Source organism: Osmerus mordax, chromosome 3 (assembly GCF_038355195.1).
Source record: "Osmerus mordax isolate fOsmMor3 chromosome 3, fOsmMor3.pri, whole genome shotgun sequence".
NCBI lineage: Eukaryota > Metazoa > Chordata > Actinopteri > Osmeriformes > Osmeridae > Osmerus > Osmerus mordax.
In genome coordinates, this window is record NC_090052.1 from 14,583,696 (window position 1) to 14,600,924 (window position 17,229).

Sequence of the window (17,229 nt, forward strand, 5' to 3'; positions counted from 1 at the left end):
ATGGCTTGGTGTGACCGTGGGGTTCAAACATTGTTGGCTACCGTAGGGGCTTTTGCGGCTTTCAGTCTCATGACCATCGCCATCGGGACAGACTACTGGCTTTACTCACGGGCGTACATTTGCAACGCCACCAACGCTACCACTGACGAGGCACAGCCGCAACCCAAGAAGGCCAGGGGTGATCTTACGCATTCGGGACTTTGGAGAATCTGTTGTATTGAAGGTAATGGTTTATAATGATTATTTTGTCGGTGTGTCTCAAGAAGTGGTTGTTTTCTACACTTATGCAAAGTGTATTTTGTCCTCCAAAAGTAAAGGTTCTAACGTAAGCAAAGAAAACTAAAATGCACCATAACGCGTTCTTACGCACGTCTTTTTGCCAGGAATACGCGCACAAAGAAAGAATAAATAAGGATGGTTTTCAAGATAAAGGCTGATAGAACAATAACTCGAAAATGTGTGTGGACACTTTTTCTTTTTGTTAATAGAACACTGGTTTCAGCAGCAACAACAAAAAGCTTAACAGTACGGATAGACAGGCTAGGCTGTACAGGGGAATATTTGTATTAGACTAGCTAACAAGTCTCTAATAAATCAGCACAATATGTATTTTTTTATTTTTTATTTTTATTTTTTTAGATACTCACACTTGCATAAAACACCGAATCCAGTCCAAACTCAGTAGAAGCAGACAGGCCCAGTCAATGGACATGGTGATGGGAGTAACAGTCCGGGGATGCACTTTCTGATTCTCCATTCATGTCTTTATTGTTTCTGATGCCGTTGCTTGGCAACATCACAGAAATTGCTATGGAAACGGGTATGGTATTAAAAATAGACGAATCGTCACTGCCCGAGGAAAAAGTAAGAAGCAGATATTATGCCGAAGACGATGGAAAAGTGTCAAATTATTACATCTGGCTATTCACGTAGATATTCATGCTTGATGCAAATAATGTGCAAAGTGTTAGGGCTCTACACATGAAGCCTTGTCTAGTCTGTTCATTGAATTACTATAGTGACGTCTTTATCAGTGACTGTCGGGCAGACCATTGACTTCTAAAGTTACTGAATCTATTATATTGTATTTCAAAAGTTTAACGTTTTGCGTTTTGTAAACCATTCCCGTAATCGCACCTTTAATCATCAGTAAACAATGAGGGTGTGGATATCGTTGGTAAGAAGCCATGCCTTTTTTAGAGCAATTGGAAATTCAACATTCTGGAATTCGTTCGCGTACACATCGAAGCGCTGTCCACCACTGGTGGTGCTGAAAGGGAAAGCAGACGCATGTACGAATAAACTCTGAGTTTCAAACTTATTGAGTCTGCCCCTTGAGAATGTATTATTTTTTATTTTTTATTTTTATTTTTTAATATGCTTAGGGTACTTACGCTACATGTGTTTCTTTTCTATATAATGGTGGTGGTGGTGGTGGGGGGGGGGGGGTCAGATGGCTGAGCGGTTAGGGAATTGGGCTCCGAATCAGAAGGTTGCTGGTTCAATTCCCGGCAGTGAAAAAAAATGGCCCTGTACTTACTGTAAGTCACTCTGGATAAGAGGGTCTGCTAAAATGACAAAATGTATTTTGCCTTTCCGCCATATTTGTGTCAAGAAAGGCAGTGAGGCTACTATGAGTGTGTGTGTTTGCTTGTAGGCTACGTGTGTCTGTGAGAGACAGACAGAGAGAGAGAGAGACATTCAAGAAATGGTCTGGGCTGGAACCCGCGCCCGTGCTGTAGCCTAAGGGTTTAGTCCCATAAGGGTTTACTACATATGTAAGGGTTTACTACATATGTGGAATAAGTACATTCTTTTTTAACAAGGGCACAGACTCTTTTAGAAGGAAGGGGGTTAAAGTGTGTTAAATCTTGCTTCCGCCGATATTTGACGATTTAAAATCTGATCTGAGCAATTGTTTATAAACGAGGCCAGGAATGTAGTTCAAGAAGACCTTTCTACGTTCGGAAGTACTATTATCCACTCAATGACATTGAGAGATTCAGAACAAATGTTCACTTATGACGTGATACTTCATCTCAGCAAACCTTCTGATTGGACCACACCCAATTGGACACAGGTTCTTTTTCACCATGAGACCTGCTGGAAGAAAACTAGGAGGAGATCCTTCTGCCACATGCATTCTTGGGAATGGCTTTATATGGGACAATAGCATGCATGCTGTCTGTGTGTAACAGTTTTGGATGAAATATGACAATATTTGGTTGTGCTAAAAGCAGAGATTTCCCAGTCTCTCTGCCTGTGTGGTCCAAGCTAACAGGATTGTGCTGCATGAGCCAGATTCAGCTATGGACAGCTCAACAAATGATCTCTCTCTCTCTCTCTCTCTCTCTCTCCCTCCCTCCCTCCCTCCCTCCCTCCCTCCCTCCCTCCCTCCCTCCCTCCCTCCCTCCCTCCCTCCCTCCCTCCCTCCCTCCCTCCCTCCCTCCCTCCCTCCCTCCCTCCCTCCCTCCCTCCCTCCCTCCCTCCCTCCCTCCCTCCCTCCCTCCCTCCCTCCCTCCCTCAGTGATCATTTACAGAATTAAAATCTTATTTACATAGTAGGCAACTAACTAGTAGGCACAGGTCAGTTGTAGCCTATATATGTTATAATAATGTGTCTTCCATTATGCATTTTGAATTTTGGATGAACAGTAGGCCTACATTGAAGGTTTCATTTCTAGATGCTGGATAATTCAATGTCTTGATATGTTTGTTGTTGTTTATATGATGTAATGACCAGAATGCACCATCATGCTGATGTTGTTTACCTACTACAAGCCTATTAACAGATATATAGTAACAGAAAAACAAGCTGGCAAAGCTTGATTGGCTGGGGCAAAGACAGTTATTTCTACCTGGTGGTGTTACTATGGTGGTGCTGTGTGTGAGGAATAGGGAGGGGGTGGTATGAATTGAAAAGTAATGATGTTTGTGTATGTGTGTGTGTGTGTGTGGAGGGGGGTGGGTGGGTGAGTGAGTGTGTGTGTGTCAGAGGGAGGCAGTCACTTTGCCATTCCCACAGCATGCACCACAGGTCTGTAATTAAAATGCGCCAGCTGAAAAGGCCACAAGGGCGCTAATTAGGCAGGAGGCCCTGACTTTCTCTGCTCCATCCTCTTCGTTTCTGCTGTAATCCTCTTCTCTTTTCTTCTCTTCTCTGTTCTTTATTCTCAAGTTTGTGTTTGTCACTGAGGTCACAGAAGCTAAGGTGACACAGATCAGGCTTGGCTCGCAGACATTTCTGTTTGCAGGGGTGAGGAATAGCTTTCATTAAATACTGTTGTTTCAGAGCCAAAGAAATGCTCTGGAAAAACAATTCTATTCTATTTTAGCTTGGCTCGATGTGTGACATAGAGTGACATTTCAAGTAAAGAACTACAAGAAATGCAAAACTGTACTTTCATCCTGGCATATGTTTTATATAAAAAGGTTTTATTCACAAATAAACTCACACATTTACCACCTGTTAATGTGTTCTAACACACCAAGTTCTCCAGATGGACCGGTCTCCAGAGAGGAACATGTTTGTCTGTTTATTGCTCTATTACTGTAAACCCACTGTCTTCTCTGTTATAACTCAGACCACCTTTTTATTTTAAATTCACTGGCTATAGCCTACAGACTATAGCCCGTAGAGTACCTAGGGTGAAGTGCCTTGCCCAAGGACACAACGTCATTTGGCACAGCCGGGAATCGAACTGGCAACCTTCAGATTACTAGCCCGCTTCCCTAACCGCTCAGCCACCTGACTCCACTTTATAGCTGTCATGTCTGACATTCCCTACACTCAGGCGAGTGGAGTGCAGCATAAATTGTCGGTTTGTTATTGATCTATTCCTCTGAGGCTCTCGTGTTATTGGCTGAGAAGAGTTGATTCACAACTTTGTCAAAGTGCATCATTCTGTTGCCAGCGGTAGCACTGCTGTAACAGTTGTTTCAGGAACCCTGCATGTGTGTGAATGTTTGTGTGTGCCAGTGGGTGTGTGCTTAGAGGATGTGTGAAAGAGTGTGATAGGTAGAAAGGGAGTGAGGGAGCAAGATAGAGTCTGTGCTTGTGTGTGCATGTGTCCATGGGTTGTACATACTGTAGGGCGCTGTTTTGGTGTTTTAAAACAACATGAAGATGTCAAAGGCATCCTTGGAAACAGTATGAAAATCAGGATCTTGGAACAGACAGTAGGTTGCCATGGAGAAAGGATGTGATAAGCAGTAGGCTTTGTCTCTCTCCCTGCTAGGTCTGAAGGGAGTGATCTCCATACACACAGCTTCTGAGATTTTCATGTTGTTTTTATAAAAGACACAAGGAGCCAAGCCCATCTGACCACACACATCCACATCCACACACTCTTTCACACACTCTTTCACACACTCTTTCACACACACACACACACACACACACACACACACACACACACACACACACACACACACACACACACACACACACACACACACACACACACACACACACACACACACACACACACACACACACCGTAGAGACAGGGCTAATACGTAACTGCCACTGATAAATCACATGACCCAAGAGCTTGTATCTATAATCAGATTTCCAATCACAGGCAATTCAGCCATCCACACGCACAGACAAACACACACACAGTACACACACACACACATATATATATATAGGAGGGGAGATGGGGGGTTAGGGAGCAGACAGATTAGGGGGGTGGATGTGGAGAGGAGGCAGAGAAGAGTACAATAAGGAGGGAGGTGTGAGGTGGTACGGTTGCAGATAAATGAAGACGGCAAGATCTGGCATTAAGTGAGAGTCCAGGGGGTTGTAATTCACTGGGAATATCTACTGTCTTTCTGTTGGATCCACAGTACCTCAGGGGAAGAGCAGATGTGTGTGAGAGGTACTGCTCTGTTCTGTTCAAAAGCTGCTGTTCTTTCTACACTAGTCAGTACACTATTCGACACGACAAGAAGTTGTACATTTGTGCTTTTATTAGCCTGTACTTTTAATTTTTTAACAATGATTTAACACAGAAACATGTGCTCTAGTTACAATGACATATTTGACACTAATTAGTTTGCTGTTCCTCATTAAATGCAGACCTAGTTCATGACAGTGTGTTCTGTAAAGGCTGGGTCACACCCTTGGATCACCCCAAGGTGATCGGCTGCAGTCTGCATACCCTCCAGGACCTACACACCTCAAGGACCCTGAGGCGAGCCAGGATGATTGTGGCCGACTCCTCCCACCCTCGACACTGTTCCAGCTACTCCCCTCTGGCAGAAGGCTGCAGTCCATCAGGACAAAAACCTCACGCCATAAGAACAGTTTCTTCCTATCCGCTGCTGGCCTCTTCAACAAGGCCAAAGACTTACACTGACATACCACTTTTATGTCATCCAACAGCAGTCCATCCAACACCTATTTGCACATGTCATATTGCACTATGCTGCCCTATTTTATATATTTTGTAAAAATGTTTTTATTCATATCTACCCCAATTCCAAAAAAGTTGTGACGCTGTGTAAATTGTTAATAACAACGGAATGCAATGATTTGCAAATCTCATAAATTCATGTCATTCACAATGGATGATTGAAAACATATCAAATACATATTTTAGGACAAAACATGGTCATTTGGAATTTGATAGCCACAACACCTCTCAACCAAGTTGGGACGGGGGTAATAAAAGGATGGAAAAAGTATGTGTTACAAAAAATAAATAGCTGGAGGAACATTTTGCAACTAACAGGTCAGTAACATGTTTGGGTATAAAAAGAGTATCTTAGAGAGGCAGATTCTCTCAGAAGTAAAGATGAGCAGAGGTTCACCAATCTGTGAAAACCTGCATCTACATATTGTGGAACCATTTCCAATTTTCTGAAAATACGTTGAATGTATCGTCATATAGAGTACATCAAATAATAAAATTATTCTGAGAATCTGGAGAAATCTCTATGTGTAAGGGACAAGGAGGAAAATAAATTCTGCATGCCTGTGATCTGCAGGCACTCAGCGGCACTGCATAAAAAACAGGCATGATTCTGTAATGGAAATCATTGCATGGGCTCAGAAACACTTCCAGAACACATTGTCTGTGAACAAAGTGTGCTGTGCCATCTACAAATGCAGGTTAAAGCTCTATCATGCAAAGAAGAACCCACATGTGAACATGATCCAGAAACACTGCCATCTTCTCTGGGCTAAAGCTAATTTAAAATGGACTGAGGCAAAGTGGGAAAACTGTTCTGTGGTCAGACAAATTGAAATGTAATTATTTTGGAAACCTTGGACGCTGCGTCCTCCGGACTAAAGAGGAGAGGGACCAACCAGCTTGTTATCAGCGCTCAGTTCAAAAGCCTGCTGGTATGGGGGTGCATTAGTGCCTACAGAATGGTCAGCTTGCACATCTGGAAAGGCAACATCAATGCTGAAAGGTTTTAGAGCAACAGGTTTTAGAGCAACATTTGCTTGCGTCCAGGCAACATATTTTTCAGGGAAGGCCTTGCTTATTTTAGCAAGACAATGTTACAACATCCTGCCTTTGTTACAACTGCATGGCTTCGTAATAGAAGAGTCCAGGTGCTGAACTGGCCTGTCTGCAGTCCAGACCTTTCACCAGTTTAAAACATTTGGTGGATCATGAAACAAAAAATATGACAAAGAAGACCCAGGATCGTTGAGCAGCAAGAATCCTGTATCAGACAAAAAAGGGAAAACACTCCTCTCCCACTCCAGCGACTGGTCTCATAAGTTTAAACACTTGACATGTTTTTTATGTTCTATTGTGAATAACGTAATCGGTTTATGAGATTTGTAAATCATTGTATTCTGTTTTGTATTTTATTTTAAACAACGTCCCAACTTTTGGGGAATTGGGGTTTTATTTTATATCTTACATATTGTTTAGCTCTTTAGTATTAGACTTTTTTTATGTTTATTGTATGCACCTTCCTGCCACAGTAAATTCCATGTTTGTGTAAACTTACATGGCAATAAAAACATTCTGATTCTGATTGATCTGTGTGGCTCACCCTGGGTGTACAGAACAGGGCTTACTGGGTAATGTAGTTGAAGGGTGGTCTTCTGAGACTACGAGAATAAAGGTTTGAGGACATGAATAGGCATAGGATGATATTAGATAGACCACCTCACTGAAATTATTTGAAAGTACTTTCAAATTATGACTAAGCCAAATCATTCGCCCAAATCTAGAGAACATACTGATTAAAAAAACACACCCCTCTCATGAATCATTCTCTTTAGTTTACAATTTTACACTAATCTATATATAAATATAAACACTCACTACTCAGTTTGCCATAGAAATCGATCAATATGTTCGGATGCCCTGGTACAAATGGTTAATGTGACACAGAAAGGCTTTGTCTGAAAGCTTCCAGGGTCACAGACACTGCATTAACCCCTGTCCCCATCCCCTCCATCTTAGTGTTTATACCTCTATCATTATGGCACACACACACACACACACACACACACACACACACACACACGGGCACTGAAAGCCCCCAGACTTTCTATTGTTGTTCCACAAAATGAGGTTCTTGTTTCCCTAGAGCACTCTAAATAAGCCACTCACCTCAGATGAGTCTGGACATGCACTACTCAATGCCAGATCCCTGTGGGTAATGCATTCCTAATGATTGTATTTTGTACCGTGCACATACCTGTGATTTGTGTCCATGCATTGCAACAGGGTTTGTGCCTACGTCTCATGTTTACTAAGCTGTGTAAACTGTGAACTGTTTCCCAGACACCTTTGGGGATTGACTGCTATCTCTTTTAGGGCAAGATCCTGTGTCTGCCTCTAAATTAGGTTCTTGAAATGTCAATGATTTTTCCTAGTTTTCCTGAAGTCAATGAGGGAGCAATGAGTTGGTTCTAGTAAACGTGGTGTAATGTTAATTGTAGGAATAATATATAAATACTTAGTGTTGGATTTCTATTTGTAGGCAATGAATAAGACCAAATAAAATGTCAATGATTTGTCTTTATTTCAGTGCCAAAAAGCATTTGGTCGTTTCTGAGTGCACGTCCACGGTGTGTAACATTAGCGATGTAAGGGCTTAGAATGTTGCTGAAATCAATTATGGAGTGTGACGAAAAACGGTAATGTTAATTTTGGTATTCATCAGGGAATTAAAGCACATCTAATCGCGGTCTTATAATCCTCTCCCGACTTAAAGCTAAGCAAATTAAATTTTGTTCAAGATCGGTTGGCTGAACCAGGAAAGGACAAGCCATGTCTGCCAACTGTATCAGGTTCAGAAGGTGGGAGGGGATAGGTAGAAATGCAGAGTTTGTCATGGAAACATGGATGACAGCCTAAAAAAGAAGAGAACATGATGTTTCCTCTCTTGACCTGTAGGTATCAATCAAGGGAGCTGTTACCGTATCAACCATTTCCCAGATGATAACGACTATGACACAGACAGCTCGGAATATCTCCTGCGTAAGTTCTGTCTTCTTATTTTCTCATCTCTTCTTTCCTCTCCTCTCCTTTCTTTCTCACTTCCTGTGTGTACCTGACAGTACTTCTGTGTGTGTACCTGACAGCACTTCTGTGTGTACCTGACAGCACTTCTGTGTGTGTACCTGACAGCACTTCTGTGTGTACCTGACAGCACTTCTGTGTCTGTACCTGACAGCACTTCTGTGTCTGTACCTGACAGCACTTCTGTGTGTACCTGACAGCACTTCTGTGTGTGTACCTGACAGCACTTCTGTGTGTGTACCTGACAGTACTTCTGTGTGTGTACCTAACAGCACTTCTGTGTGTACCTGACAGCACTTCTGTGTGTGTACCTGACAGCACTTCTGTGTCTGTACCTGACAGCACTTCTGTGTGTACCTGACAGCACTTCTGTGTGTGTACCTGACAGTACTTCTGTGTGTGTACCTGACAGCACTTCTGTGTGTACCTGACAGTACTTCTGTGGGTATACCTGACAGCACTTCTGTGTGTGTACCTGACAGCACTTCTGTGTCTGTACCTGACAGCACTTCTGTGTGTACCTGACAGCACTTCTGTGTGTATACCTGACAGCACTTCTGTGTGTGTACTTGACAGTACTTCTGTGTGTGTACCTGACAGTACTTCTGCGTGTACCTGACAGCACTTCTGTGTGTGTACCTGACAGTCCCTCTCTTTGTCTGGACAGGTATTGTGCGTGCCTCCAGCATGTTCCCCATCCTCAGCACAGTCCTTCTGATGTTTGGGGGGCTTTGTGTCGGGGTGGGGCGCATCTACAGCAAGAGGAACAACATCCTACTAAGCGCAGGCATCCTGTTTGTAGCTGCAGGTGAGACACAAAGCCTCTATGGTGCCCTGAGGAACACACACACACGTACCATTACACACCCATATGAACTGTGTGTGTGATGGTGGCACAACTCTCTCTCACACACATTCTTTTCTCTCTCTCATAGTGTATGTATTTTTTTTTAAAGAGACAGGCTTCACTGGACACCTTAGTGATTTGGTCGTCTGACAGGGTCATCTGATTACCATGGTTACAGATGACAGGATATGAGGAGAAAGAACTTTAATGGAAAGACGTCATTGGAGTTACCAGAGCAGGGCTGAAAGAGAAACCACATCAGCCAACTGAGAGGGTCACTGCTTCTTTTCAGCACACACAAATTAGTATCCCGATGAGAGTGTAGAACATTGCTATGACATTTTAATACACCTCATTGACAGTGTGTGTTTCTTACTGCAGAGGGTAGCATTCTGCAATCACTGTCAGATGAAGTCTTGCTGTGTCCTCCCCTCACCCTGATAAACACTTTCCGTGTGAGTCTCTCACCAATGTGCTCTCTGTCACCTCCCCCCCCCCCCCCACCACAAAAAAGGCCTGAGCAACATCATCGGCATCATTGTCTACATCTCCAGCAACGCCGGCGACCCCAGCGACAAGCGCGACGAGGACAAGAAGAACACCTACACCTACGGCTGGTCCTTCTACTTTGGCGCTCTCTCCTTCATCATGGCCGAGACCGTGGCCGTGCTCGCCGTCAACATCTACATCGAGAAGAACAAGGAGTTCCGCTGGAGAGCCCGCCGCGACTTCATACGCTCCCTCTCCTCCTCCTCGCCGTACTCCCGGATACCGAGCTTCCGCTACCGCCGGCGAACCTCGCGCTCTAGCTCGCGCTCCTCCGATGCCTCGCGGGAGAACTCGCCTGTGATTGGTCTGAAGGCGCCTCCGCCCCTGCCTGGAGGCCCACTAGGGGAGCTGTCTATGTACACTCTGACGCGGGATCCGCAAAAGGGCGGCATGGAGGAGAATGCCTACAGCCCGGTACACGAGGATTCTGACTTCCTGCAAGTCCACAACTGCTTCCCCATTGACCTGAAGGATGGGGTCAACCGGCGGACCACGCCTGTTTGAGTGGGGGTCTAGGTTGGTGACCAAGACCCCTGCGCAGGATAGCTGGGAAGGTAGGGGCCTGTGGGCCTTGGGAACTGTTGAACCATGTGGTACATCCTCCTGTGGGAGAGTTAGAAGCTCAGTGTTAGTACATAGAGAGGAGATGAGTATGCACCCTAAAGAGTGAGAAACCACTTGGCGCTACACATTTACATTTACATTTATTCATTTAGCAGACGCTTTTATCCAAAGCGACTTCCGAGAGAGAGCTTTACAAAGTGCATAGGTCACTGATCATAACAACAAGATAGCCCCAAAAACATTGCGAGTAGCCAAAACATGAAGCACACATTATGAACAACCAAAGTAAGTGCCAAAGGGAAGAACCATAAGAGCATGTAGTTAAACAAGTTACAATTAAACAACATGAACCGCTATAAGTGCAAGTGTACCTGTGGAAAAAACAAGCAACAATAATAAAAACAATATATCACAGCGAGTACAACAATTTTAAATCAATTACCACTAACCACAAGAGCAACAAGTCTCTAAGCAATTCTAAGCAAGAGTCATTGTGATCCTTGAGGAAACTAACATCGGGTCAAGCGAACCATTCCTAAGTACCGTTGTACTCCCGGAACAAGTGCGTCTTGAGCCTTTTCTTGAAGGTGGAGAGACAGTCAGTGTCTCTGATGGAGGTGGGGAGTTTATTCCACCACTGGGGGGCCAGACAGGAGAAGAGCTTGTGTTGGGACCGGGCGGTCTTGAGCGGTGGGACCACCAGGCGGTTGTCTGAAGAAGACCGTAGGTGACGGGTGGGGGTGTAAGGCTGCAGGAGAGACTTGATGTAGACGGGTGCAGTCCCGTTCACTGCTCGGAAGGTCAGTACCAGGGTCTTGAATCTGATACGGGCCATGATAGGTAGCCAGTGGAGAGAGATGAGGAGCGGGGTAACATGGGTGCGTCTGGGTAGATTGCTACACACTTTCTTGGAGTAAGCAAAGAGAATGTGGGTACTTTCCTGTGTGCTTATAGAGTCTTAGAGCAGAGCCCATTGTTCTTGGTGTAACCTACACTCTAAGTACAATGTTGTTCTAATCTGTGAAATGTGTTTTACTGCTTCAAGATGTAGACTCAGAATGTCCTCTATCTTATGTATATGATTGCGATTTTATCTGAGGAAAACCGCTGAAAAGAAGTCTTCACGTACACCATCATGACCACTCACATTATTGCACCTGTGAAGTGTCAACCACGGTGCTCAAATAAATCTCAACTCTGACTTGAAGTTTGTTCTAGCTCAGTGAGCATCTGCTTGCTTGTGTGGAGGACAGTGTTTTTGTTTAATTGAAGTAAGCCATTGTTGTCTCTACTTACTGTGCCTGCTAATTTGTGAGACAGCAGAAATCAACTACAACGAAACCAAAATGATGTGAGGAGTTTATCTTCAAAGAAGTCTAGTTGTAATTAAATCAGTATTATGGAAATACTGTCTAAAATCCATTCAAATACTTAAAAATGTTGCTCTAGTCTGCTTGGAGTGTCTGATGTGTAAGGTTCACAGTTTTGGAACACGGTTTTTGTGTCTAATAAGAGCAATCAAGCTCAGGAAAGGTGCAACATTGTGGGTGTGGGACATCCTACATCCTCCAAAACTGAGACCTACCTTGTGATGACAAGCACCTATGACACAAAGGGACCTCTATGACACAAATCAACATGACAGCGAGATGCACAGCCCAGATTTATATATACAAAATATTTACTGTGAACTCTCATCATGAATACTGTAATGGATATACAGCTATAACGAAGCCTAAACTTTAAACAGAACTGAATGTTCAACATTTCTTATAAGATTTTAATTTTCTGTTTGTCAACACACACTATGGAAGGCTAGCAGGCTGTCTTAAAATGAGAATGCCATACTAATACAATTGTCACATGGATGGAATAGTGTGCGTTGGAACCAAAATGGTCACCCCTCACCTATTTATTCATTGCTATGTAATTGTCCATATTCTTCTATCATGTGCAAAAGGGACAAGATATTGTGATGGCCTGTCATGGAACAGAGCAACTGACAAACGTTTGGCCCCACAGGAAGTGACAGGGTACAGACTTCTTGAATAGTGTTGGAATACTCTTGAACTGTCCTTTGATATGCGTCAAAGACAGGGAATGAGAGCCTTCAGTGGCTGTCGGACTGCCTGTCTGGCTGCCTGTCTCCTATTCAAGGAGAGATAAAGGTGTCCCTGACAGGATCAGGAGAGGGGAACAGACTTAGTCTCAAGAGCTTTGTGTCCTCAACCTGGAATCCTAGCCATCCTTGTCCTTGTCCTGCTTCTTCAGCTTAAGTTTCTCAGGAAAATATTGTATTATGTATTTAGCTAGTTTCAACTTCCTGATGCTTGGTGGATCAATGTTTCACATCTCTGTGTTTACATTTACATTTAGTCATTTAGCAGACGCTCTTATCCAGAGTGACTTACAGTAAGTACAGGGACATTCCCCCCGAGGCAAGTAGGGTGAAGTGCCTTGCCCAAGGACATAATGTCAGTTGGCATGACCGGGAATCGAACTGGCAACCTTCGGATTACTAGCCCGCTTCCCTCACCGCTCAGCCACCTGACTCCTTAGGATGTTTGGATGTGAGGCAAAATGAAGGACTTTTTCCATTTCATTTTTACTCTACAATTTGGGACTTTGGTAAAACAATGTTGTATACATTAAAAGCCATAGTGAAAATAGCTTAGGCCTTTTATAAGTGTTGTGATGTTTATGTTTGTATCACATTTGTATTCACATGTGAATAGTTTCAGTATTTCCAGCTGCAGAAAGAAAAATAATGGATAACTCCATTCTCCAAAACTGTTGCAGATTATGTCAAACAAGGTGTGTTTGATTGAAAAAAATTTGTTCTCTGTATTCTGTTTTATTGATTGTTTGTAAAAAATGTTTTTATCCATGCCGCCATATTGAATCAGTATTCACTTTTGTAATCACGTACAGATGAAGGATGAATTCTGTTTTGTTATAGTTAGTATTCAACAGCTCTGGATGTGCTTTAAATGTTTTGGACAGAAAGACTATTGTCTAGAAGTGCAGTGCTACGGTACAGTAATACATGTTGTTGTCCTCATAGTTCTCACCTCACTCAGAAGAGCCTTGTCTGTTATCTTGCTTTTCAGTTTTTAGCAACAAAGCTGACATGATGTTGTTAATATAAATAAATCAAATCAGGGCTACGTGATAACTCTTGGGGCCTGGTTCTTGCTTCTGTGTCACAATGCAAACACTTCCACAACTTTCGGACACATCACAGCAGCAGAGCGATTCACAAATTGTTTTCCACTTCTCAACCAACAAATGGCCCGCTTTCTAAAATCAACTTTATTTACATACTGTACATGCATAATACATGTGGGCTGATTGATAGCCAAAGTAGTAGCCCACCTGTCCAGGAGAAGGGTTGCTAACTGTCAGCAGACCGATGCTATTATCTTCTGGCTGTTCCTCATCTCAGGTTGAATGGAAAGCAGAAGCATTTGCCATCTATGTAAGTTGGCATCTTTTCAACAATCTCTCTTCTATGCCTTTGAATACCCTATTGAATCTGTCTTTTACAGTACATTCAGACACGCCAGCCTTATAGAGTCTAGGAGTGGAAAGTCTGTGTGTGTGTGAGAGAGCGAGCAGTCCCTTGCATTCAATACCTAGAGAAGACAGAGTGTGCGGTAGGAGAAAGCATCAGACCTCAGTGGAATACCTTCCCAGGAGTATTATAAAGCGTGTTTCCCAACAGGGGTGCCATGTAAAAGTCCTTCAACAAATTTTCCTTGCAGCTGGGTGAGTTGACTGACATTAGTGGGCACGCTCAGCTCAGGGTGGGGGGGTGCCACAAAATGTAGAAACTTTTCTAAGGGTGCCATGACTGAAAGAAAATTGGGAAACACTGTTATAAAGGACCTCATTTGAATGCTTGCAGAACAAGGCCTTTTCTTCACGAGAGGATCCAACAGAGCCCATTTCATTCTTACTGCACACAGTTGTATCACTGTCATTTTATAGTGAAATATGAACCACTTTGCCCTCTGAGTCTGCATTCTTTGCTGCGGGTAATAAATGACCCGGATTTCCTGGAATGGCACAGCTCCTAGATCAAAATGTTAAAATGCTGTCACTCCGGGCTAGAGACAGATACCAACAGAGTGACTTGATTTTTCACAGACCCCAGTCAACGAGGCCAGATAAATCTGCGTCACTTTAGGGAAAGTAGCACTGGAGCAGGACTATCATCCTCCAATCACTCGGGGCCACAGGTTTGGCTCGACTAATCAGCACCTCACTCTCCTTCTGTCCTTCTCCTCTCACTTCCTAACAATGAGCGACAGAGAGGTGGGAAGAAAAGATGGGCAGAGGACAGAAGAATTGGACCAATCAGTGGTAGGCTTCAGGAACAAGGGAGGTTTACGGGGATTCCAGATTGACCCCCTGGAGGGAAACCATCAGCTGGATAACACCTGGAGATCAAGAGATCATGTTGCAGACACAGATGGGTCTTTTCAGTGAATGTTGGTTGCCAGTTTTTGTATAGACATTTTTGTATAGGTTCATCAAGGAGGATAGGTTATCCACATTATCCACACTCATCCCAGTGTCTGGCACGCTGCAGGTGTATGAATGACCAGACCTGGGGATCTAGCAAAGGGAGTCATTTGATCTGTATGCTCTATTACACCGTATGTCTGATACCTGACAAAATAGCCTCTGATATCTTACACAAGGCATTGACATTCTCATTTTGTCTCTGTATAACATGAACTGCTATTCCCACTTCTAGAGCCCATATAGCCTACCGTGTAGGCCTATGTGTGTTCTTGAAAACGCTAAAGGCAACGGCTGAGTGAATGGAGGCCAACGTTTAAGCTAACCGATTTACTGTGCAATAGCCCAGTATTAACGTGACCCTCATAGAGATGGCCTTGGGGCCTGGATAATCTAATTTCACTTGTTGCCTGTCTTTAGCAAATGAATACAGTCTGGTCCCACTGAAGGCTCTCCTAACTATTCTGCCACGGGTAAAATTAGACACCAATTAAAGTTGTTGTCCAAGGGGGAAAATTGGAGGAGACAGAAAAGATGGAGGAGATCATGGAGGTTAAGTTCTATAGCCAGAGCCCTCGTGAGACGAGCCTGATACAGTATGTGCGTTTGAGCGGAATTTGTGTAACACACTGGCAGATGTTTGACTACAGACAGAAGCTGTCAATTTGCTGAACGACACTTGCAGGTGATAATGTGATGGGTCCCTCATGCTATTGTCTGTGTTGGGCAGTTCTCCTTCTTGCCTCCCATTGACAGGCGTCATCATGTGACGGTGTTGATCATAATCGCTGGCGACGGTGGGGACATGGGTTCCCGCTGTCTGTGGTGCTGTTGCCTGGCGACCCAGTGAGTGTTCGGTGCTTGGTTTGACACAGGGACAGAGGGACCCTGAACAGATAGGCTGCGTGAAAATAAAAGTGTTATTACACAGACCAGCTGAGATGAACTCAACAAAAGGAGCTAGCACCAGGCCAATTCACACACAGGGAATCCAGGTGTGCAAAAATGGTGATAAATAGAACTAGAGGTTTTGGAAGAAAACTCTTTTGACAGTTCAGATTTCAGCCGTGTTTCTGAAAACCAAGATGTTCAGAAACCTCAGTTAAGGTTGCTACTTAACTGAGGTGTTTCACTGTGCACTCTCTCTCACTCTCCCTCTCTCTCTTATACACACATAGCATACAAGCAAACACACACACACACACACATACATACACACACACACACACACACAGTAGCCCACAGTAATACAATGACATTACAGAATAATACAGCAGCAGATGCGTTTCTGCTAATACAAACCCTCCACTGTGCCAATTTGAAAGTGTAGTGTTTGCCTTTGTCATTTTGCTAAATCTGTCTTGCCATTTACTTGTTATATCAAGGGGCCATGAGAGAGTTGTTATGACAGAAAATGGGCCAGAGCCCTGCCAAAAGTGGGGCACGGCAGTTTATAAAAAGCACAGACAGGCATTTATGGCAGTGTTAGGAGGTATTTAACAAAGTAGTAGAATGGTTGAAATATGTCTATGCACACATGGATTTTATACTGTAGCACCATTACCTATCTGATACCCTGTCGTTTTAGTTTTTAATCCAAATTAAAACCCTTAGTTATTAATTGAATCATGTCATTCTGAGTATTCTGTCATCTTACCAATCTAGAGCATTGTGTCACCCAAGAGATGATTAACATTTACTATCAGATGGAACACTGCAGCAAGAGTAGGTCGGCTGTATGCAGAGATTAACACTGGTTGCAAAAACAAATTCAGTCACAATCAATCAGAATCAGAATGGGATTTATTCGCCATGAAAGTTTGCACAGACAAGGAATTTGCTTTGGCAGGAAGGTGCATACAATAAACATATAGGGACCTAAAATTTAAATATGTGGACTATCTATACTAAGGGTACATAAACTAGCAGTACTAAGTGGAATTAGAATAAAATAAAATATACAATATACAAAAAACCAAGGTTAACCTGTCAATTACTCTCAGCAACAGAACTGTTTTGTTTTGATAGGGTCTAGCCTCAACTTCACAAAGTCCTCTGTTCCAAGTCCCCGAGCACTCTCTCCCCTTCCCTAATTTGGATCAGGTGCAGCCATCAGGTGGAACCCCCCCCCCCCCCCCTTATCAGACCTGTGTCCTCCTCTGATTGGTGTAGAAAGTAGATCAGCTCTTTCAGACACCAACGCCACTAATAAAGGACAATCTCCCAGGTGACCAGAAACGC

The 17,229-nt window shown here is 43.5% G+C and overlaps 1 protein-coding gene across 1 annotated transcript; it reads left to right on the top strand.

Moving 5' to 3' along the window:
- On the top strand, positions 1-10,401 carry cacng4b (calcium channel, voltage-dependent, gamma subunit 4b). The gene is made up of 4 exons (XM_067233083.1): positions 1-223; positions 8,376-8,459; positions 9,169-9,309; positions 9,863-10,401. The coding sequence occupies exons 1-4, from the start codon at positions 1-3 to the stop codon at positions 10,399-10,401; spliced, it is 987 nt and encodes a 328-aa protein (XP_067089184.1).
- The last annotated feature ends 6,828 nt before the right edge of the window (positions 10,402-17,229 follow it).

Excerpts from the sequence above, each read along its gene's own strand:
- cacng4b (XM_067233083.1), top strand. The coding sequence starts at position 1 with ATGGCTTGGTGTGACCGTGGGGTTCAAACATTGTTGGCTACCGTAGGG. Across the intron at positions 224-8,375 it reads GAGAATCTGTTGTATTGAAG|GTATCAATCAAGGGAGCTGT; the intron begins GTAATGGTTTAT and ends CTTGACCTGTAG. Across the intron at positions 9,310-9,862 it reads CATCCTGTTTGTAGCTGCAG|GCCTGAGCAACATCATCGGC; the intron begins GTGAGACACAAA and ends ACCACAAAAAAG.